Source organism: Lissotriton helveticus, chromosome 2_1, assembly GCF_964261635.1.
Source record: "Lissotriton helveticus chromosome 2_1, aLisHel1.1, whole genome shotgun sequence".
NCBI classification, from domain to species: domain Eukaryota; kingdom Metazoa; phylum Chordata; class Amphibia; order Caudata; family Salamandridae; genus Lissotriton; species Lissotriton helveticus.
The window spans coordinates 243,802,125-243,826,209 of NC_136059.1; the positions used below are offsets into that span (position 1 = coordinate 243,802,125).

At 46.1% G+C, this 24,085-nt stretch overlaps 1 protein-coding gene across 2 annotated transcripts in view; it reads left to right on the top strand.

Annotated features, from left to right (window-relative positions):
- SIGLEC15 (sialic acid binding Ig like lectin 15) overlaps window positions 1–24,085 on the top strand; it is a 213,663-nt gene that overhangs the window by 20,748 nt on the left and 168,830 nt on the right. The window contains exon 1 of one of the 2 annotated variants that reach the window (XM_078677251.1): window positions 18,806–18,965. The exons of the other annotated variant lie outside the window; for it this stretch is intronic. Coding sequence (XP_078533377.1) covers window positions 18,914–18,965 — 52 coding nt within the window. The 5' untranslated portion in view covers window positions 18,806–18,913. Of the gene's footprint in view, window positions 1–18,805; window positions 18,966–24,085 lie in introns of those variants that run through there. 2 annotated transcript variants of the gene reach the window in all.

Sequence of the window (24,085 nt, forward strand, 5' to 3'; positions counted from 1 at the left end):
CGACCTCTCGCAGTCTGGCTTCCGGGCCAACCACAGCACCGAGACCGCCCTGATCGCAGCCACCGATGACATCCGAGCCCTGCTCGACAACGGAGAAACAGCGGCCCTCATCCTCCTAGACCTCTCCGCGGCCTTCGACACTGTCTGTCACCGTACCCTAGTGCGGCGCCTCAGCAACGTCGGAATCCAGGAGAAGGCACTGGAATGGATCATCTCGTTCCTCGCCAGAAGAACACAGAGAGTCCGCCTCCCCCCGTTCAGATCAGAAGCCACCGAAGTCCTCTGCGGCGTTCCTCAAGGCTCCTCGCTCAGCCCAACCCTCTTCAACGTCTACATGAGCCCCCTCGCAGCCATCGCACGCCAACACAACCTCAACATCATCTCCTACACCGACGACACCCAGCTGATCCTCTCCCTCACCAACGACCCCGCCACCGCCAGAGCCAACCTACACGAAGGGATGACAGACGTAGCCGAGTGGATGATGAACAGCCGCCTGAAACTGAATTCGGACAAGACGGAAGTCCTCATCCTGGGATCTTCACCCTCCGCCTGGGACGACTCCTGGTGGCCCCCCGCCCTGGGCAGCGCACCCAAACCAACAGACCACGCACGCAACCTGGGCTTCATCCTGGACTCCTCCCTCTCCATGACCAGACAAGTCAACGCCGTCTCCTCGTCGTGCTTCAACATCCTGCGCATGCTACGTAAGATCTTCCGGTGGATCCCCACCGAGACCAGGAAGACGGTCACCCAGGCCCTCGTCACCAGTCGTCTGGACTACGGCAACTCCCTCTACGCCGGAACCACCGCCAAACTCCAGAAGAGACTCCAGCGGATTCAGAACGCCTCAGCACGACTCATCCTGGACATCCCCCAACGCAGCCACATCTCCGGACACCTGAGAGATCTGCACTGGCTCCCGGTCAACAAGAGAATCACCTTCTGTCTCCTCACCCACGCACACAAAGCCCTACACAACCAAGGCCCAGGATACCTCAACAGCCGCCTCAACTTCTACGCTCCCACACGCCAGCTACGATCGACCGGCCACGCCCTCGCCTCCGTCCCCCGCATCCGAAGAGCCACCACAGGGGGAAGGTCCTTCTCCTACCTTGCTGCCAAGACTTGGAACTCCCTCCCGACCCACCTCCGCCTGACCCAGGACCACCTTGCCTTCAGGAAGCAGCTCAAGACCTGGCTGTTCGAGCAGTAGCGGACCCCCCCTCCCCTAGCGCCTTGAGACCCTCCGGGTGAGTAGTGCGCTATATAAATGCTGTGATTGATTGATTGATTGATTGGTGTAATGGGCTTACACCCAATTAGCCTATTTAATTTATTTAATTGTAAGTCCCTAGTAAAGTGGTACTACATGTGCTCAAGGCCTGTAAGTTACATGCTGCTAGTGGGCCTGCAACACTGATTGTACCACACACTTAGGTTGCCCTTTATACATGTCTCAGGTTTGCCATTGCAGCCTGTGTGTAAACATTTTGCCAGACCAAACCTTCCTTTTCAATACATGTAAGTCTCTCCTAGGGTAGAGCTTAAACAGCGCAAAGTGAAGGGTGCAGTGTATTTAAAAAGTAGCACATGCACTTTTAAGGTTTACCTATTATGGTAATGAAAAACTCCTAAACTTGTTTTTCATTACTGCAAGGCCTACCTCCCTATAGGATAACATTGGAGTTACCTTATTCAATTTAATAGGCTGTAACTTGATGTCTAAAGAATTGTCATTAAAATCCTTTGTTAAAGGTAAAGTCAGACTTATAAAGACAATTCTGAAAATGGCACTTTTAGAAATTTCAAAATACTACACGAACACCTGGCTCCGTACTAGCCTACACTCCTACTATTTATGGAGTAACAGGCAGACTATTCTTTTATCTGTCCGAATAGAATTTTTATTAAGTAGTCTTTAAACTGATCAAAAACAATTTTTTCAAAAGTCTGACAAAGAAACACATATTTCTCAAATTGACACAGAAATCATCTCATATAAATAACACAATTCACAGTCAAAAACAAATTGAACATATGTCAAAATAAGAATTATTTGCAACAAACTAAAACAAACGACAAGATAACTGAGTGAATACAAACATGAAACAAATACAAAATACATTTAAAGCTTGCATCATCTGTGAAAAACAGAAAAGTATTTGTGAAAAGTGTATAATTTTATGGACTAAACTTGTTATTTCAGCAAGAATATCACAAAAGTAATAGAAATAATGAATTAATCTTTAATACATCCAACACTAAATGCATTTAGCTTTAACTAAATGCATCTCGAAATGCCAACGCGTTTCAAGACCCAGGCTGGATTGTACTGGAACTCTCGTTAGGGCTTCAAACAAATGATCAAGATATTCTAAAACAACAAAAAATGAAAAACATGATGCAACAACAGCATCAACCCCAAACTACCATTCTCTCTCATATCTGTCGCTGATTTATTGTGTACCTGATTCTTGGAGTAGGAGCAACCGCTCCAGTTCGTTGATTCTATATGTCAGTGGACTCGTACTACCGTAGCTTTAAAGCGCCACGTGCACACTTTTAACTGTGTGTATTTCTGCAAGAGAAGATCATTTATTCTATTCTTGCCTCTAAGGGCCAGATGTATCAAAGGGTTTTTCCAATTCTGTGTCTATGGGGAAATGTGTTGATACATATGGCCCTAAACCTTTAAATGACGGTAAAAAGAATTTGTTTAAATGTACCTTGCACAAAGGCTGCGGAGCCTAGACGGGAACTATTCAAAGGGGGACTCAGAAATCTACAAAAAGGGGAAAGGATGTTGTATTCAATAAAAGAAATGTCCATCAACAGGCTGCACTGTACAATTTAAAATCAGTTGTCATATGGACTTACTATACGTGAGTCCGATAATAGACTCTGCAAAAGGAAGGCTTTTCTTCTGCTCAAAAGCGAGCGAGCTCGCAATCACCGAAAATGTTTCTAGAAAAGCAAGCGTGAACGCGTTAGGCTTGCCATCATATATTAAATTAATATTAAATTAATATTCATGGATTAGCTTGTGGTCAAAGAATTGCAGGGAAGAAGCAAACACACTTACTTGTATCGACTTCATTAGGCAAACTGGATTAACTCTCACAATGCATCTCTCACTAGAGCACTTCCTGGTTGTGAAAGCTATGAATCCTGGGTAGCAACTCTTTCAACCAATCTACTACTGTGCTATAGTCTGCACAATGTTGGGTGTTGTTCGGGCTGAACGTCTCATGCTGTAGACGTAACATGCAGGCAGCTGCAGCTAGCTGAAATACTGCATGCATGAATTAGACACTTGGAGAAAATCTGTTTCCAGAGAGAGTTTTTGCAGATCCTGATGTGATTCACCCCTGCTGATCTTGGAGGTATGGGGTTCCCTATTCAAGCCTAAGAGACCTTCTATTATTATAAAACATAGCTCCTAGCTAGAGAGGGTGGTACACTAGGCACTATAGGTCCTGTTTCCACTAGCATTTTAATATGCATTCTCCTTTTGTGTTTTATGGAATTGTAGCAATGCTGATCATATTATTTTTAATCATCTGCCTGCTTATGTTAGCAAAAATACTGCATCTTAGAGCACGTCGTTAAAATAAATATTTTAAACTTTATTGTGTCTCTTATTACCCATGTTGTGAACTGGTATGAGAATACAACGAAAGAGTGTTCTTGATTCCCACCATTCCTGAGAGTAACCTAAGTTGCATGTTCTGAGTTGTCTAATCATTGGTAACTTTGCTATAGGACGAAGAGCTAATGTGACACTGATGCTAGTCGGTTAGGGGGTTCTAGGTACTGAGGTGAGTTTTTTGGTCCACCACAATTCACTGAGATCCTGGGTCCCTGTACACAGTTCTATGTATGGGCAGAATCCCTGCAACAGGGCACTGGGATCTAGCTGTCTAAGGGACAACAAGTTTGATTTGTCCACAAACACAGAGTTCCTGTTGATTGATGGAAACTACACAACAACACAAGACCTCACCTCAGGTTTAGATTTACTAAGAATCTGCGCCGATGGTAGCATAATTCCAAGCAGCACAGAATTGCAGAAATCATTTAATGTCCTGTTTGGCATGGTGGGCAAAGCTAAAGGTCACAGATTTTGGAGATCCACCCACTGAATCCACATCTGACAACATCCTACCATTATTTTAATACTAGGGGGGCCCCAAACATACCTGAGGGCCCCCAAGACACTGCTGCAAGCCACGACTCGTATCTCGGTGGGCTCTGATGCCTGGGAGTTAAACTGCCTGATCATTCACAGATCCAGCATGGTGGTCCTTACAAAATGGCAGCCCTAACTGACTGGACACTGTTATGAGCTCCAGGCCCAATCTTCAGTGTAGCCCCTGTGGAGTCTTGGAAGAGTGATCCCTGCAGAGGTGTCCCAAAGGAGCGGTGACTCTGCCATCCTCCATTCCAGGACTAGAGAAGGATCAGCCGGAGCTACAGAGACCCTCCACTGCCCTGGGAACCTCCAGCACTGAGTGGCACTGGCTGAGTGCTAGAGGAAGCGTGGCTGTGGCGAAGGTGATGAGGGCCGGGCAGATGACAGGTGCTGTAATAGAGGTGGGGGTGGTACTGTAGCATATTGCCTACCTTTGTGAGCCTGTGACTAGCCATGATCGATTGCCCATGACTCCCGTTGGGGAGGTGAAGAGCAATCTGAGTCTGAGCCTGCCACGCACTGAGAAATACAACACAGGTGCAAACTCCCATACAAGTCAAGTCAAGTCAAAACCACTTTATTCGATTTAGTTAAAAATCATAAAAGCATTCTACAATCACATCACAAGAAGGGCAATACAAATTCATAGCAAATACAAGAGTCATTAATCAATAGTATTTACATATACATAGAAAAGCATGATATGAGGAAACATCAACAATAATTAATTAATATACATTATAAAAAGTTATCATAAAAAGAGTAACTACTCGATAAAATAGACATTTAAATGTGAACGACATCCATTTCGATCTTCTTCACAAAACACTAATATTTGCATTTTTAAGCCTTTTCCTCCTGATCCTAACCGCAGCAACGAGGTAATTGGCCACGCTAAACATGACCAGCGCAGAATCCAATAATTGAAGGTACAGGAGAGCAGGTTTTGCCTGGTAAAAAGCTTTATCCTTCAAAAGCGGTACCAAATATTTTTGTCTGGGCTCCGTAAAGAAATTACAAAATAACATAAAATGCATATTATTTTGTGTAGAAAAACTATCACAATTGCAGACAGGAGCATCCTCCTCCTTAAACCAACCATGACTATCACACAAAACTGTATAAATCTGGTTAAACCGAAGTTTAACCAGAAGCCACCTATGGAAGGGGATATTGACGATAGTAAGGTACGGTTGTATAGTAAGACAGGTAATGGTCAGGTAGTGGGCTCTAACCGTTGGCTTGACTAGTTGGCGTTCCTCCCTCTCCACATTTTTCAATAATATAAAATTGGCCTTCACCCAATCTAAATCAGATTTCTTTAGACCCTGAGGGGCCTGAAAAATATCAGGACGTCTTAGGTCCAGAGAGCATTTTTGTATATATGAAAGCCAAGTAATGTTTTTATAGTTATCTAGTTTTAGACAGTCCGCCAGTATTTTATGATTTAGACCCAAGTTTTTATTAGTCCAAAGCCTTATCCATAACAAGATAGGGGCCATAAAAAGGGTATCAGATATATACCCAAGCCCAACTTCCTGGTGAACCGAGTACGTGGCTGTAGATTGGGGAAACCCTAAAGTGGAACGCAGGAACTTATTTTCTTCCCTTTGGACTGGTTCACTATTAACATAGCCCCACAAGCCCGAACCATACCTGGCTATTGCCACTGATTTTGCCCTGTACAAATTAAGTAAGGCGCCTGTTGGCTTCCCGCCCAATCTCCTGGCAAAACTTAGAATAGCAGTGGCCGAGCTTCTGACCGCTTTAGTTTTAGCTACAATTTGCGGAGCCCAACTCCCCTTGGTATCAAAGATTACACCCAGGTACGTGAAAATTTTAACATTAGTGATTACGTCACCATTACAGTAAAACTGTTTGGAGTTGTTTTTTCCAGCCCCAAAAGCCATGACGTGTGATTTGGAGTTGTTTATCACTAAGTCTAATGATAGCATAAAATCGTTAAAAGTATTTAAAAGTTTTTGCAGACCTATAGGGGTCCGAGCTATTAAAGCTGCGTCATCCGCGTACAGGAGAACCGGAATTCGAGTTTCCCCTGCACGCGGAGTATCCAAAGTAGCGGTTAAAAGAGTTTCCTCAAGTGAATTTATATACAAAGTGAACAGCATAGGCGCAAGGATGCAGCCCTGCCGCACGCCCCTGCTGGATTTGAACCATGCGGTACGATTACCTACTTGGTCCATTCTAATTGCAGCTTTTAAATCTTTGTGTAATTCTGCCAAAAAATATACAAGGGGAGGATCAAGACCCAGTTTTAACAACATGGTCCACAGCTGGGCTCTATTCACCAAATCAAAAGCTGTGGACAGGTCCATAAAAGCAACAAAAATTGACCCTTTTTTAACAGTTGTGTATTTCGAGATTAATAAGTGAAGATTTAAGCATTGGTCCTCAGTCCCTCTCCCAGCACGGAACCCATATTGAGCATCTGCTAGGATATTATTGTCTATGGACCAGGTGTTAATTCTAGCAAGCAGGACTTTGCCCAAAATCTTCATTGAAGAATCCAATAACGAAATTGGTCGAAAACACTTAGGGTCGCTTCTAAGACCCTTTTTAAAAATAGGTACTATAATAGCACATGACCATGTTTTAGGCAAACCCCCCTCGTACACACAATTGAAAACATTAGCTAAAATCTCAGCCCACATCCCAGAATTAAGTTTGTATAAGTCCAGGGGTACCCCATCCGGGCCCGGGGCTTTATTTACAGCTGAGCCTAAAATTGCCATCTCTACTTCAGGTTTGGTAAAATGTAATTTGGTGGGGGACGATGAGGAGTGAGGTATTTTAAACGCCTCGGCAATTTCATCAGAGCCATATATATTGGAGAAATGGTTAATCCAGTCAGCTTCCGGGATATTAATTTCAAGATCCACATTGTTAGTGTGGGAGAACAAAGGATTATTAATTATAGCCCAAAATTTGGAGCTATGTTTGAGGGTTATGGGGTCCATCAAAGAGTCCCATGCTTCATCTTTGATGGCTTTTTTCCTAAGTTTAACTGTCAGAGCGTATTGTCTTCTTAAGTGTGCCACCAAGCGCCTATCTCTAGGGAATTGTTTTAGGCCCTTCAGCAAAGCTGAATGTGCCTGTGAGCAAGAGTGATCAAACCATCTACACACTGGAGCAGAACCCCTCCATGGTTTGGCTCTAAGCTCTTTTTCGACTCTAGCACAGATAGCATCAAAGGCACTCACGACTTCCCCTCCCCTCAACTCTCTATTCCTACATTTCCCAATTTCGACACCCATTTCTTGAATAATGAGACCATGAAAATCCTCAGGACAGACTTTACACCATTTAAGGCGTCTACCCTGATCTTTACTCCTCACGTCCCTTATAGAGGTAGCCCTTAATTCTCCTTTATACAAACCGGAAAGAGCATCCAAAACCAATAACACAGGGTTGTGGTCACTAAACCCACTTACAATTGCGTTATAAAACAATACATAACGAAGGAGCCCTGAAGACATAAAAAAATAGTCGATAATCGATTCACTGCCCCTTGCGTTGTACGTGACCACTCGGTTTGTTGTATCCAAAACCCCTGGTTCATATAAATCATTTGATGATAGCAAGTTTTCCATTGCCACACCCTTAGGGCTATGTTCAAAGTGTGGCGGTGAAGTATTGTCAGGGCCGTTAACATCAATAATCTGGCAGTGAGACTCACACAAATGAACATTAAAATCACCCATCATTATACACTGAACAAAAGTGGTTTGTTTAGACATATATTTACTTAAAAAGTCCGATAAACCGTCTAAAACAAAGTGTGGGGGCCCCCCCTGCATAGAATTATAGCAGTTTATTAATACAATCTTATTCTTGTCCGCCAAACAAATTTCCACCAGCTGAAAGTAATGAGAAGAACTAGGAATTTCTCTAACAATACCTGCAATTTTAACTGAAACAAGGAATAGCAAACCCCCCCTGTCCCTACCCGATGCTGAGCTCTGGGCATCAACAGAGAAAGAAGTATAACCTTCAACCCAGAAGCCTTTATCTTTCATCCAGGTTTCTTGTAAGGCAACTATATCATGGCTCTTCACTGATTTTAACCAAATTGGGTCGTCTTGTTTTGCCCGTAGGCCAGCAATGTTCCATGATAATAACCGTATGTGCCCTCCATCTAACTGTGATGGGTCGTTTGTAACAGTATCAACTCTGACATCAGGAGGGGTCATATCAGTATTGCCTGGGAGTTGGCAAATCTGGTTTTCTTGTTCAGGTACAGGTTCTAGTCATTCAATGTCTATTCTATCAGCTAATGCCGAAAACATGTTTGACAATAGTATATCGTTGGAGGGTGTATTCCTTACAACATTTGCTACACCATTACCGTTAATTGGCTTAGTCATCCAGACATTAGTAGGCATAGATGAGATAAGATTATCCTCTGCCCAAATATTGTCAGTAGACTGTGACTTATTATTCTCATTTATGACTGGCCTATCAAGTCGGGGATAAAAGAAGCCAAGGGGCATCGCCCGGACCCCTTTACAAACAGGATCCAGAGGAGAGTCATCCCAGAAAAGTCGACTAGCGACATTCTTGGATTTGAAATTTACAATGACACAATCTCCAAATACCTCTTTCTTACTTCTACCCACCCAGTTGACCCGTCTACTTGTCACAATATTGTCTGCGATGTTACTTTCCCCCGTGCAATTGGCATTACACCATTTTTTAACGTTCCTCAGCAGGGTCTCCTGTTGTTCTACCACCCCATCTTCAATTTTAGGCACGTTAACCAAAATTGCGACAAAAGGTGTTGCCTCCGGGGGTAAATTTATTGGAGGTACCCTTTTTTCCACAGCCCCCCACTGGGTTATAGGCCTTGTGGAGCAGCTTGCACTGTGGACGGCCTTTGTCGTGGGAATATATATTCCATTATCTACTTTCCCTTTTTGTGGCACTGATTTAGCAATAGGTAGAAGAGAAATGTTAGCTGGCCTAGTTATCGGTGGATCACAAACTTTAGGGGCAGGGACCTGCACAGTTGAAGGACATGGAGCTAGGGGCATAGGGAAGGCAGGTGCCCGAATATTAAGAACATCATTAATACGATCACATTTTGCCATAAGGTTCTTAACACAGTCCTTTAGAGTTTCAGTAATGTCCGAGGCAATCTGAATTAAAGCAGTCTCAAGTCTATCTGTGAAAAGTTTTTCCACTAGGGCCAAAATACCTTCCTCCGTCAGAAGGATTGGCTGGGCAGAGCCAGCCCTAGTTAAAACAGACCTTCCAACATCCCCGGAGTTCGTAGGGAGGTTAGGTATCACAGTTTCAGATACAGCCGGGCATGGAAGAACTGTTGCGGGTAATGGCGAAGTAGGTCTACAAGCCTCAATGATGACCCGAGGCTCCAATGGTATACAGTTTATAACAGAAGAATTAGAAGTATCAGCAATCCCGGAGCTGGGAGCAAGGCCCAAATCACGCTCAGACTCAGCAATCTGCGAAGATAATTCCCCCACCTTTGTAGTTAAGTATGTAAGTATACTTGTGGTATACTTTGGCACCTTCGCTTTAGCCTCATCAGCCGCTGGTGTAACCAATTTGCGCTTACCCATAATGGAAGATGTTACGGACGTGGCCCGTCCCGTCCCTGGTCGTCCTTGGACGGCCTTAGACGGCCCGCCCTTGTCCCGGGCTTCTCCCGGGCGGCTCCCGCGCGCGACTCGCGAGTGCGAGGGGCGTTCCGCTCTTTGAAGCGCCTCCGGGCGCTCGTGCGGCGTCACTGGCGCCGCCGGGGCACCTGGGAGTTGTGGTTGCTGGTAGCCGTTCCCCTCACGGCGGTGGTAGGGCGCTGTAGCGCTAAGGAGCTGTGCTGCGCGTTGGCCGTTCACCTCACGGCTTGTCAGGATTCCCCCCCGGAGCTCTGGGCGCTCCGCTCTTTGAAGCGCCTCCGGGCGCTCATGCGGCGTCACTGGCGCCGCCGGGGCACCTGGGAGTTGTGGTTGCTGGTAGCCGTTCCCCTCACGGCGGTGGTAGGGCGCTGTAGCGCTAAGGAGCTGTGCTGCGCGTTGGCCGTTCACCTCACGGCTTGTCAGGATTCCCCCCCGGAGCTCTGGGCGCTCCGCTCTTTGAAGCGCCTCCGGGCGCTCGTGCGGCGTCACTGGCGCCGCCGGGGCACCTGGGAGTTGTGGTTGCTGGTAGCCATTCCCCTCACGGCGGTGGTAGGGCGCTGTAGCGCTAAGGAGCTGTGCTGCGCGTTGGCCGTTCACCTCACGGCTTGTCAGGATTCCCCCCCGGAGCTCTGGGCGCTCCGCTCTTTGAAGCGCCTCCGGGCGCTCGTGCGGCGTCACTGGCGTCACTGGCGCCGCCGGGGCACCTGGGAGTTGTGGTTGCTGGTAGCCGTTCCCCTCACGGCGGTGGTAGGGCGCTGTAGCGCTAAGGAGCTGTGCTGCGCGTTGGCCGTTCACCTCACGGCTTGTCAGGAAACTCCCATACATAACACAGTTAGAACCCTGAGGCAATGAGAATCCCGCCCCTTGAACTTGCCTCATAAAGTAGGTGCTAGCGTGGCATATATAAGCAGGTGGTCAAAAAAGTACTTGGTGTGACTGGGCAGGCCTCTGTTGGCCCCTAGAGAAGCATTGACTGGCCACTAGTTCTGATGATCTGTGCATATCCTTCTGGAGGTGAGCCGGATGAAACCCCAGGGCCAGAGTGCTGCACAGTTCGAGGATTGAAACTGCCCTGTTGCCTGTGGGAAGAAGGAGAGACAAGATGGGTACCCAGAATTGGTAGGGCCCTGCGGCAAAGGCTGTGAGAGCTCGGCATTGTGTGAGGCCCACTGGGGGCCCTTACCACGTGCTCTTAAGTGATTGTATTGCAGGCTTCCTGGCGAGACCTGGGGGAGCGGGCCTACATACCACCATCCCGGGGACAGGCCCTGCTGATCTTCCTGAGCTGCATTGATGGTGAGTTCTTCTGAGTCACTGCCATTGTCAAGAAACAAGACCTGTGCCCCAGCCTGGCTTTTCAGCCTCTGCATCCTGTCAGTTGAACGGCGTAGCTGCTTCGCGCGGAGACACTGTTTAACCTGCACTGCAGTAATAAGAATGTCCTTAAGGATTCCTCAGCTCCCAATCACACCCTTCGTAGTCATGGGCAAAGTCACCAGAAAAAAGGATCTGGATTTGGGAAATTAGGCTCCTGGGCACAGCGACCCACTGTGTGCTAGGGGGTACAATACCAGCATCCTAAATTGGACCCTTGGAGGGACCTACTCTCCAGTACATTTTACAGGCCATTACTGCTTCTAGAGAAGCATTGCAAATGAAGATTGATACCCTGGGGATGGACCTGAGCATTCTGAAAGATGATCATTGGCGCCTCATGGAAAGAGTCACGAGTATGAAGAGAGTGATCATGGATATCCCCTCAGACTCATGGAACACATAGTCTGGACTTTAGCGGTCAGAGCAGAAGATATCGAAAATAGATCACGATTGAATAATAATCACATCTAAGGTTCCCACAGTGCATCAAGGGGAGAAACATGCTGGCATACCTTGAGAGATGGCTACGCAAGGAGGTGCACAGGGTGTCGTCTCGACTGCACCTGCAGGGCGTGCGGCCGCGACCAGTGGTTGCCAACTCCTATATTATAGGGACCGCCATCACATATTTGCCCAGGCAAGGGCTAAAGAGGACATCAATAAAGTCATGATCTTTCCAGACTTTAAAAAGGAAGTCCAAAGACAGCGGTCTACATTACTAGATTGTGGGAGGCAACTTCAACAAACGGGCCTGCACTATGCCAAGTTATTCTTTGACCAACTACGGGTTGTGGGCCCTGGAGGTGTGGGACTGGATTGAGATGCACCAGCAAGTTGGCCCCAATGGGGGGGGGGGTCCGAGACATGCACACAAGCAGAAAAAACTGAGGCGATTAGGTGGAGATGTCCACGGAGGAGCCCCATCCGATGCAGAGGCCCAGAGAGAACTACAGAGAGCGGTGGAAATGGTGGCGGCAGTGAGTAAAGGAAGTACTAGTCCAGCCTTATTACTGGGTGAGGGTGATGCCAGGGACTCAGACCTAACTCATGATGCAAGTTCAACTGAGGACTCGGACAGTGAACTACCTAAAGTCATGCCTGGCACAGCATTTAATGGAGATGGTGAACAGTAAGATCTATGTTGGTTATTGTGGGAAAGCCCTCAGTTTATTATGTGAGCACGTGATGTTGGGGCTCCCAAAGACATACTTTCCCTTAGTTTATCTAGTTAGGTAGAAGTAAGCATGATGTGGTGCTTTTGGATGGCTACTACCTCCATTTCTTAGAGTTTACTGTGGGTGCACCAATGAATGCATGTGAGTTGACTGACTGTTTGGATGGGGGGGTTGACCTGCTTGTCCAGGGGTGTGGGAGTTGCGGAGTTTGTTGTTTGCTAGTTGCTTTGATGAGTGCCCTGTATAGGTATTCCTTAATATTCTGGGATGGAGTGGTTCCCTATGTTTGGGATATCAGAGCCTGGTGGTGTCATTCAATTTGTCTTTACCATACACAATGGTGACCCCCATGTTGTACAGAGTCTTGTCTTGGAATATTAGAGGGATGCATACAATGACCAAGAGGCATAAACTTTTTTCATATCTTAATTGATATACGGTTCAGGTAGCGCCATTTCAGGAAACACACCTCATTGCCAAAGAGGGAGCAACACTGCAACACAGGTGGCAAGGGCAGGCCTTCTAAACTACATACTCAGCCTATGCGAAAGGAGTCTAGGTATGGATATGATCTGGGGTCTCTGTCCAAAAAACTGGGCACCTGATAGTTCCTCTGGGCTTACACTATGTTGTGGTCACTGGACGGCTCGATGGCCGGGACATCACCATTGGCAGCATATATGGGCCGAACGTGGACCAGATGAAACATTTTCCTGAGCTTTCGAGGGTGTTAGCCCACCACTTAGTGGGCTCGATCATTCTAGGGGTAGATTATAACTGTGTAGTGGATCCTTTATTAGATCGTTCTAACCTCCCACTGTGAGATTCCCCAATAATCCAAGTAGCCCATGCGATCTATGCCTGGCAAGTGGAATGGGGGTTAATTGACTCCTGGCACCACCCAGGGGAACGGGACTATTCTTTCTTTTCTTTTCTTTTCATTCATAAACTGCATCTGCACCTTGTTGCTCTCTTATGTACACCTGTGGTGTAGTTTGGACCACTGAGTACCTCTCCAGAACCGATTCTGATCATACTCCGTTGTTGCTAGGGCTGGGTTGGGACTGAGCTCAGCCCTGCATCCCGTCAGAAACCTTACGGGCCGTAGGCGCTGGAGGAACTGCTCTCCCATGGCATGGTTGGGACTGCCATTAAACATTACTTTGCTGAAAACACTGGCTCCGCTTCATCTCTCCAAGTGGAGTAGGACGCATTTAAGATTGTGATCAGAGGTAGGTGTCAGCAGGACTTTGCTGACGGTAACCTTGTCATCCGAGGTGGCTTTGTAGACTCTCGAACAACGCAGACCAAGACACCCAGAAGTACAAACTGATCTCTTGGAGGCCAAAGAGAAAGTTGCAGAGTATGTCGAGTGCTTGAGATGTTTTGATTATAAGAACTATATGGTCCAGGCAAATGCAGAGAGAGACCGCAATGGCTCAATACAAGTGTGGCTTGTGAATCCAACAAAAAGGGGCTAGATTATATGGGAGTTAGACACTTATTAGGGCACCAAACTCTATCAGCCGGAGCACATCAATTATGAATTTTATACATATTATTCTACTCTTTATTGTAGTTCCACTAATTGTAGGACTAATGACATTGGTGCATGTAACTCTCCTTAGTTTTACACCTGAGGAGTCTTAAGTATTGGGGGGTGACAACATGCTACCGGAGATCCGTGCAGCCACAAAATCCATGGCCCAGAACAAAACACCTGGCACAGACGGGTTACCAGTTGAGTTCTATTCCAGCTATGTGGGAGACCTGCCCCCAAATTAGTGGACATCTACAAGGCCACTAGAGGCACAGGATTACTGTCACCCTCCACACGTTAGGCCCTGGTCTTCCCCTGGCTGAAACTGGGTAAGCCAGCCCTTAACAAAAAAGCGTAGTGACCATTATCGATGCTAAACATCGAGTACAAGATTCCCAGCAAAATCCTAGTCACCTGACTTCTCCACCACAAGCCTATCCTTAAACACCGTGATCAGACGGGATTCATTCCAGGCTACAATACAGCACTTAACATCCGGAGACTCTTCACACTGTTAGAGGCCTACACATATGGCAAAGCAAAGGCAGTGATCCTCGCAGTGACCATTGAGAAGGCTTCTGATAGCCTAAAAGGGGCCTTCATCTTTAGTGGGATGATGCATTTTGGCCTAGGACAGGTGTTTGTGGCCTGGACCAGATTATTGTACACGGACCACTCGTCCGGAGTACACACAGGGCGCATCATCTCGGAAGGCTGCGGTGTGGAATGAGGTACCAGACAGGGCTACCCTTTGTCCCCTCTACTCTTTGCCCTAGCAATGGAGCCATTGCCTTGTTAAGCAAGGGGAGGAATGATTATCAGGGTATATCACTGGGGGCTTAGACCAACCATATTTTGTTATTCGCAGATGACCACTTGCTTTTCTTACAACAGCACGGAGGGGTCTCTGGCAGGAGCTCGGGATCTTCTAGGGCAATTTGGCTCCCTCTCAGGTCTACGACTCAAGTGGCAGAAATCTTGCTTATTCCCCATGCTAGCATCTAGAACCCCATTCAATGGTTTGAGGGCGTTGAAGTGGGAATCCAGGTGACTGCCCTGCCTCAGAGTCTAGTCTATCACAATCCTGCAGATTTATTGGAGGGGAATGTAGGGAAGGCCATACAAGAGCTCTGGTTCAGCATTGCATTTTGAAAAACACTCCCCCTGTTGGCAGTGGGCAGAGGATCTTCACTAAAAATGATTGCTCTTCTCCGCCTGTTGAATTTCTTCGCAGTATTGCCGATTTGGAGCCCTCTGGCGTCCTTCTGTGATACAGACACACTTCTCACTGGCTTCTTATGGAGCTCGGACCCTGACCACACTTTGGAGACAGTGGTGGAAGGTGGTTTGGACATCCCCGACTTTGAGACCTACTATCTGGTAGCACAGCTTCAGTGGCTAAACGAGTGGATAGTGGGCGGACATGCCACTGGGAGGGAAATGGACCCCTCTGTTCTTGACCTACACAGACTGACTAGGGTGCTTCTTAGGCTTCGCAGCCCTAGCAAAGGTGACACTATGGAATTACAGGTGCTGTGTTGCTGCTGGGCTAGAAGCTTGCAGAAGATGCGGGTGAGGCTTTCTGTATTCCCCGATATCCCAATGGGTTTTCTGGTGGAGCTCCCGCATGGGGGGTGATTGGTAGAAACTGCCAGAATGGGTGGCCATCAGGGCGATGACACTTGGGCCCCTATTTGAATCTGCAATGCTCCTCTCATTTGAGAAGTTCCACCTGAGACATGGCCTACCTCAGGGCCATTTCCTCATCGATGGCGTGGCCATTCGTAGACACTAAGGGACAGGCTTGGCAGAACCGCCTCATGGTAAATGCTGCCGGTACTTGGTTACCTCATCTGGGATGTCTAAAGCTGTTACCTGTTTGTAGAAAAGTATATAGGGAGACATAGGCACCCTTAGAGCCTGCTGGGAGGATGACTATGGGATTCCCATCTCAGAGGGGACTGGGAGACTATTTTAGAGCGAACGCCCAATCTTTAAACTTATCAGTCTTTATGTACTGCACAGAGCACTTTTCAGTGGAGGGAGCCAGCTGTGGAAAAGTTGGAACCACATTTTTATACATGTTTTAGGAATGCCAGAGGTTAGCAGATTATTGGGAGAACAACACTGGAGTACTGACTGAGATCAATGAGAGGGAGGCCGTGTGCACCCCTGGACACTGTATTTTGTGCTGGTTCCTGCACACTGCAAAAAACTAAGAGCATGAGCAAATTCCAAGATCTGGCTTTTTTTCCATTCCCAAGTGAGAAATCACCATAAACTGGAAGTCTCTGAGGGGCCCTCAGGTGATGGTCCAGAAAAGGGAATTGATAAGGTAGGCAGGCTATGAGGGTGTAGTGAGGCTCTGTGAAGCCAAACCAGGTCATGGCTCACTCAACGTGGCCAGGTCTTGGGTGACGTTAGTAGATGGGTTGCAGAACCCTGACCAATCTTCACCTGAGGAGATCAAAGTACCCCTAGAAATGGTAGCTACACTGAGAGCAAGATTTCCCCATGGAGATCGCACTCAGGAGACATGAGGGACGTGGCTCCATAGGAGCACGGAATGGCACAAGGATGCTGGCATATATTTTACCTACAGAAATTGGAGCAGACCAGGGCACAACCAAGGAGGGAGGGAACCTGGGGGGGGGGGGGGGGGGGGGGGGGGGGGGGGAGGACAGGAGGTCGGGTCCACTATGCTGATATGGAACTGCAAGGAGAGAGAGATGTGCCAGGCAGCACCAGCCAATATTTGTGAGGAGAGGGACTATTGAAGCCAAAATACCAAGAAGCATTTTTACAAGCCCCTAACGCCACTGGAGCGTCACTTTTTCTGGCACTCCGGTGTTGTTGCTCTCTGCCCCATATTTACAAGGTGGTGTTAAGCCACTTATGTGGCTTAACACCCTCCTTGTAAATATGCTCCCTACCGCAGAAGTCCACTGTGGCAAAGATGCGGGCAATGGGTGTTGCTGTGGGCGTTTCACGACAGCACTCATCATTCGTTTCAAACTGCCCCATATTTACAAGGATGGGGCAGCACCAAAATACTAAGGCCAGTTAAAACCTGGTCTTAGGATGGCAATACGAGGAGAAATTATTAATTTCTCCTTGTATTTTGCTATTTGTATGAGTGCTGCATTCTGCAGCACACATAGAAACAGCAAATTGCCTTTAAAAATTGTTTATGTGCAGAAAGGTGTCCCTTCCTGCACATCAACAATCGGCCCTGCAGCACAGGCACCCTAGCAACATGGCAATAGGGTTCCTGCGCTGGCGCTAGGCAACTTTTTTGACGCCAGAGCTAGGGGAAATGCAGGGGTGCGCCATATTTTTGTAAATACGGTGCATCCCTGCGTTTAAACAATGTTGAAGCCTGGCAGTACCTATTTTGGAGTAACACCGCACTCTGACATTTCATTGTAAATATCGACCCCAAACGTCTTATTTGCATGTTTTTGTATGCTGTCATTACAATCCAATGAGTACTGAGGCACTATACATTTGCTATGTAAGTTGGCAAAGAACCGTGCCCTGTCTAATGCTGTATAAGTTCTTTGAAACTACAATAAAATTTGTTTTTTCTAAAAAAAAGAATAATGTGTTGCCCAGGAAATGCCCATCTTTCAAATATTGCTTTGTCTGACTTCTTATGTGGCAATCCCGTGTTTTACATAAAGCCTGATCAACTAAGCTAATTAGACCATGCCTGGCATCAAAAACTATCACCTATGGAAAGCACGCACAAACATGGGGAATGTGTTGATTTCTTCCAGAAACCGACGCATTAGACATGTGCTGCGGCAAATAGAACGCCCCCAACGCTTGGGTACCTTCTGTCTGTGTTTGTCTACACCAAGAAATGTGTACAAGAATGTATGCTTCCACCACAAATCCTACACTAGATAGCACACAGTTGCCAATGTAGCACAATGTGAGTGTGTGTACTTGCTAAGCAGGTTGTTTGTGTGCCAGCACAGGGGATGACACCAGCAGCAGGCCAATCTCTGTAAATAAGCCCTGGGCTGCGTTTTACTATTCATGCAGCACAGCAAGCTTTACTATGCAAGAACTCTAAGTAAATATGCTCCAGAGAGCTTACACTAGTTCTCCACTGATGTGCTTGTGAATGTTAATTGGTATTGCTCTTCTCATGCCTTATGTACCGTACTGTAGTATGCTGCTGCTCAGCCAGAATGACTGCTTGATGGAATGTTAGTGTTTGGAATGTGTGCGTGCGTGAATCAGTTGGATGAAGGGCTGAGCAGCAGTGAAGCTGCTCCTGGTGGGGCTCCTACTTAGACTCTGACTTTACCTCCCTGTATCTTAACTTACCACCTCAATAAATCTACGTGGTAAACTACCTGGCTTGAAGCGTCCTTTTCTTCAATACTACCGTACCCCCTCAAACAAACTGTCCTCCAACATTTTGTTTGCCTTCTCGTTTGTCTTCTGTTTCTATTATAAGATGTTTGTCTCACTATTTGTCTCCTGCAACATATTGTTTGCCTTCCAGTCTATCTCCTGTTTCTGTTATAAGATGTTTGCCTCATTATTTGTCTCCATTTGGGGTGGCACTTCAAAAATAAACATTCCACGTGTAATGCATACGCAGCTACTGAAACAACAGTCGTACTTTAAGTCTATTTAGTTCATTCAATTTGCAGGTCCTATTTTTGCAATATGAACTTCTCCAATTTCTATGTTTTGTGCACTTGGAGGAAAGTATTATTCACTCGGTGGCGGGGATTTATGTCGTCAGACACCCTTCCTCGTGAGCAAACCACACATGTGTCAGCAATACAGTGGGTGCCTTTCCAAATGAGGCACCTTCCACAACCGCCCTTTGACACTTGGGGTTTAGCAACCTTAAGACAGGACTATTTCACTAGTAGAGGATCATCGCGCAGTTGCAGATATTGGTGATAGGGACAAATCTGTTGCCTCCAATCCCAAGGCGAATACAATGAGAGGGCTGCTCGTCTTCATAACATTCCTAACCGGTACCTGCAGGCATGGTGAGTAGTGAGGTGAACACGCCCAAGCAAGAGAGTGTGAGTGAGTATTCACAGGTTTTTCTGTAGTTCATTTCCTCTCAGGCTATGGTTAGAAATGTATCCTTTGAAAAAGCAAGTGTAAATGCTCACACAAGGTGGAAGGTGAAGTCTCTGTGACTGATGGGGAGCAGGGGAATGGGTTTCTCAAACATGCAAAACATTTTCCCTGGGAATAAAAAAAGTTATCACATGCAAATGCACTTTTGATAAGCCTTTACGCAAGTGTACTGTGCATCTGCATCATATACATTTACGCACGTGCAACCATACCACACCTGTCTTAGTTTCTTAGGAGTACTCCTTAAATTCTCTCCAAAATACCCAAACAGAGGTGAAAACTCATGGGAGTAGATTTACAAATGTGTTTGCGAATCAGGCGCACCCTGCTTATTGTTCACGGAGACTTTGTATGGCTTGTGGTCTTCCCAAACGACAAGATTTTGCTCAAAATGTTCTCAAATAAACTTAATTTTAAAGACTTGGTTAATTTTCGAAGAATGTGCTATAATGTACTAATGTTTCCATTTGTCTTCATATTGGGTTTTCTCTCTCTCATATTGGTTGCATAGGTTTGCTTTCTACAGCATGTTTGTTAGTTTCTTCTTCGAGACCCATCTCTGCGTTATAACCTTTGCTCTCCTAACATTCAGCAGTTATTTTAGAAACTTCACCCTGGCTTTTTTATCTCATATGAAAACTGATCCATCTACGAAGGACCTGATGTCAAATGCGTCTTTTGTTCCTTAATCATGACGTGTACCTACATTTGTAAGGATGCTTGTTCACCGTAGCAGTCACATTTTGCAGTATTCTTCCTATCGAGGTCCCGCCTTTGTATAGAATCTTGGGGGCAGATTTACAAGCCCCTTGCGCCGCTATTGCGTCATTTTTAACATGGGAAAAATGATGCAAAACTGGCGCTAGGGGCTTGTAAATTTGCCCCTTGATATTTGGCCTCGCAGGACCCAAGGCCGTACTGGCAGAACCAGACATCTTGTTTTCCCGGGAGGCTGGAAGTTGGGGGCTGTTTTGCAGTAGTGCTGCAATGTCGGTCCCCAGGAACAAAATCATCAAAAATCATCAAATCATCAAAATCATCAGGGCAGCATAATCCACAGAGAACATCTTTATTGGGGCTCATCAATAATTCCCTCTCTATTCCCCCTCCAACAATGCTCTTCTTATTTCCATTGCCCCTCTGTCACATGTATTTAATTTGGTATATAGAGCCTCATACCAGATAAAGGTGTCAGAGCACTTTACATAGAGTTTGACTATAGGAAGCACCCAGCCCGAACAGACGTGAGGCAATTGCCTTTGCACATTAGGTAATGAAAATTGCGTAGGGTGATGTTTGGTGTCCCTGCAATCACGTGTGCTTTCGCAATTGCATGCCTGCTTTGAATGATTGCATTTCTGTCACTGAGTCACGTTTGTTACTGTTTTTAAGTTCTTAAGTCTGATCCTGACAACGTGCAGATAAACGACGTCCCTATAATGGGAATGTTATCCTTATGGGCTGTGTTATGTCTCTTTTAACCACTGCCGCTGCCCTCCCACGCTCGGCGAATTCCCCACTTGTGCGGGCGTTCTACAGGAGTGGGCGTAGTCATGACGAGTCCAGCTCGTCATGAGCACAGCTCCACTGTGCAACATGACGAGCTGGACTCGTCATGAGTACCGCGGCGCCGTGCCCCGCGCCGCGGGGGAATTAGCCCAGCTTGAAAGGGGTTAATAAAGGATACTTTTGGTTTATCCTAAGGATTTTTTACTCATTGAGCTGGATCCAAGTTTTATCCAGCAAAAATAAGTAAATTTCTAAGAACTCCCTCAGACCAGCCCCACTCTGAGGTCGAGTCCGCCCTGGTAGTACCACCTCACCAGGGTGGGACGAGGTGGCAAATGACGATGCATGTCACCTTACATGAGTGAGCCTACCTCGGCAAATTCTTAGAATTGCTTTGTCTTTACCTGGAGGGAGTGTAGCAGTAGGTGGTGAGACTGAATTAGCTATAGGTGTGTCAAGAAAATTGTTCCACACACTAGTAGAGGGTGTCACGCACATTGTTGTGTTTTGAAGAACTCTTCAAGGATTCCCTCACTATCACCCTCCAACAGTGCCCCTAATCTCTCCATAGCCCCTCTATCACATGTATTTCATTTGTTTTATAGAGCCTCTAATACCAGAATATGGTGTCGGAGCACTTTAGATCAAACACACAGAGACTGAATAATATATGTGTAAGTCAGTATATAAAAAATGTTACATAAGACAAAGGGTACTATGTGGTGTAGGCATTTTGCAGGAGTGCTTGGGCTGGAGAAGCACAAACTCAGGATTCAAAACAGAATAGTAGGAATGACTAAGAGTAGATCTTTTAAAAGAAACTCTTGAAGGCACAGAAATATGATACCATATTGTAATACGTAAAAATTATGTTATATGTTATATATATATATACATATATATATTACCTACTGGCGGTCGCCAGTAGGTATATATAGTTAGGATTTTTTCTCTATGGGTTTTTTGAAAATTCTATGTCTAATAACTTTGGCGTTTGTGGACGGAATTGGCTGAAATTTTCAGGAAAATGGCACATTTTGTTTCTGAGCAGCCCTTGAAAATTTGGGGGGGGTTCGTCAAGGGGGGGCCGGGAAAAAAGGGGGGTCCCAAAACGTGTTTTTAACATTGAGTTTTCCATAGGGCGGTTGGCCTCACTTTTAGCCCGAACGGCTGAATGGATTTGCACGAAACTTGGCAAAATTGTAGGGACTGGTAGCCCGATGTGCCTTTTGTAGGTCTCAATATATGTGCTCCAGTGGATTTTGAGAAATTAACGTTTAAAAAAAGATATATATCTGTAACAGCGGACCAGGCAGCGCTCCGGTTCGCGTACTTTACGCGCAACGGAGCTTTGTGAAGCGAAGCTGATTGGTTCTCCGGCGTCTGTCAACATTCCAAAAAGTCCGTAGCGGCCGCCATCTTGTCTCTCGGTAGGATCGAGAGACAAGAGGAGGTCAAAACAAAGGGGGAAATAACTATAAGGGGGCATAGTAGATCCTCGCTGACCCCCTAGGTTTGATGTGGAGGTTTTAAAAGGGCCCCGCGGGGCAAAAAAAAAAAATAATAATAATAATCGAACGGCTGAATGGATTTGCACGAAACTTGGCAAAATATTAGGGACTGGTAGCCCGATGTGCCTTTGCTAGGTCTCAATATATGTGCTCCAGTGGATTTTGAGAAATTAACGTTCAAAAAAAGATATATATCTGTAACAGCGCTCCGCTTCGCGTAACGGAGGTTTGCGAAGCTGATTGGTCATTCTGTCACTGGGCTATAGTTGGGCTACATCTGGCTGATATTTGGGCTACATTTGTTTTTTTGTGTGTCTGGCGGCCATCTTTGGGCTACATTGGGCTACATTGGGCTTCATTGGGCTACATTGGGCTACATTTGGGCTCCAACATATATATAGGCCAATGTAGCCCAATATATATTTTTCAAAGTTAATTTTCGTAAAAACCACTGGAGCATATATCTTGAGACATAGCAAAGGCACATCGGGCTACCAGTCCCTACAATTTTGCCAAGTTTCGTGGAAATCCATTCAGCCGTTCGAGCTAAAAGTGAGTCCAACCGCCCTATGGAAATGAAGGAAATGAATGGGTAATTTGTAGCAAATAGCTAATCGCAAACTAGGAATGGTAAAGAATCGCTATTTATTCCTTAAAGTTCGCTATTTAGGAAATGCAAAAAACTTTGATGATACATATGGCGGTTCATCTCTAACAAGATAAGAAGCATAGGGATACATTTATGATGACTGGCGCATCACCAGGGATGTGTTAGTCATTCTGTGCCGCTGTTCCGTCACCTATGGTGTGCTGCATTTACAATGTGGCGCATCATGGGGCAAAAACAGCACAGATGCGTGATGTATCTGTGCCGTAAAGGTGGCGCATTGCTGGAGTTGTATCGCAAGTGTGATGAAGCTCCAGCAAGGGTCGGGGGTGCCCCTGTCGCAGGGTTTCTGTTCTCACACAGAACTGTGGACAGAGGATTGGAACCTCGGCGAATTAGGGTGTCCCAAAACTCACGTTAGTAATCAAAAACTCCTTAGCAAGCTAGGTACAGTGTCACATTGGATATAACAAACTCTCAATGTTTAGACAATCCAGAATATGAACTTATAGTACCTCAGGATACGTGGAACTCATGAACAGTCGGTCGTTATATATTTCTTAGAAACCAGAACATGGAGTTAAGAAGAACACATGTGTATTTGAAATGTTTATTTACTAATGCCGTCTTCTCAGGCGTAGTATCTTAGATAATAGAAGTACACATATTATCAGTAGCAAAATTACCAGCATAGTTACTAGTACATAAAAAGCGAATGGTGACAGTATGTTAACATGCTGTAAATGAATAAGAGTTAGCATAACTTATAAGCAGCCGCGGGCCGTGGAGGGAGTTACGGTGGGGCAGGGAGGCGGGGAGGGGGAGGGGCAAGGTAGAGAGGGCTCCACCCTGCTTCTCCCCCTCCCCGCCTCCCTGCCTCACCGTAACTCCCTCCACGGCCCGCGGCTGCTTATATCTCACCCTCCCTAATACACATATTATATTATTTGCTAAGAAGGTCTCTTTGTGTTGGTTTAGGGCGTGCCCATACTTTAGTGTCTTAGATTTGAAGGAATCACATCAGCATACACCAGCTCTCTCTTCATGTGAACCGCATCAACTGTTGTGTATGTGTGTTCGGCAAAGCAATATAAAACTCGCCTCATGCCCAGAATTGGCAGAAGTTGCACTTATGTTATGAGTATGAAGTCGTGGAGATCAGACCTCATAACAATTCTGTATCGTGTTGTTCTTGAAACTTTAGCACTCGCTGTACAGATATAGTTTAACAAGCAAAGCAGATAGTAGAGCAATAACATATTATTCTCATGTAAACCACGATGAACTACTAGGTGGAAAGCTAAAGCAACAACTAAGTGTCGTGTGCAGAAGTTGCAAAAAAGGAAAAATGGCGTTTAAACCGGTAATGAGCCCATGCTAACTTAACACGGTGTAA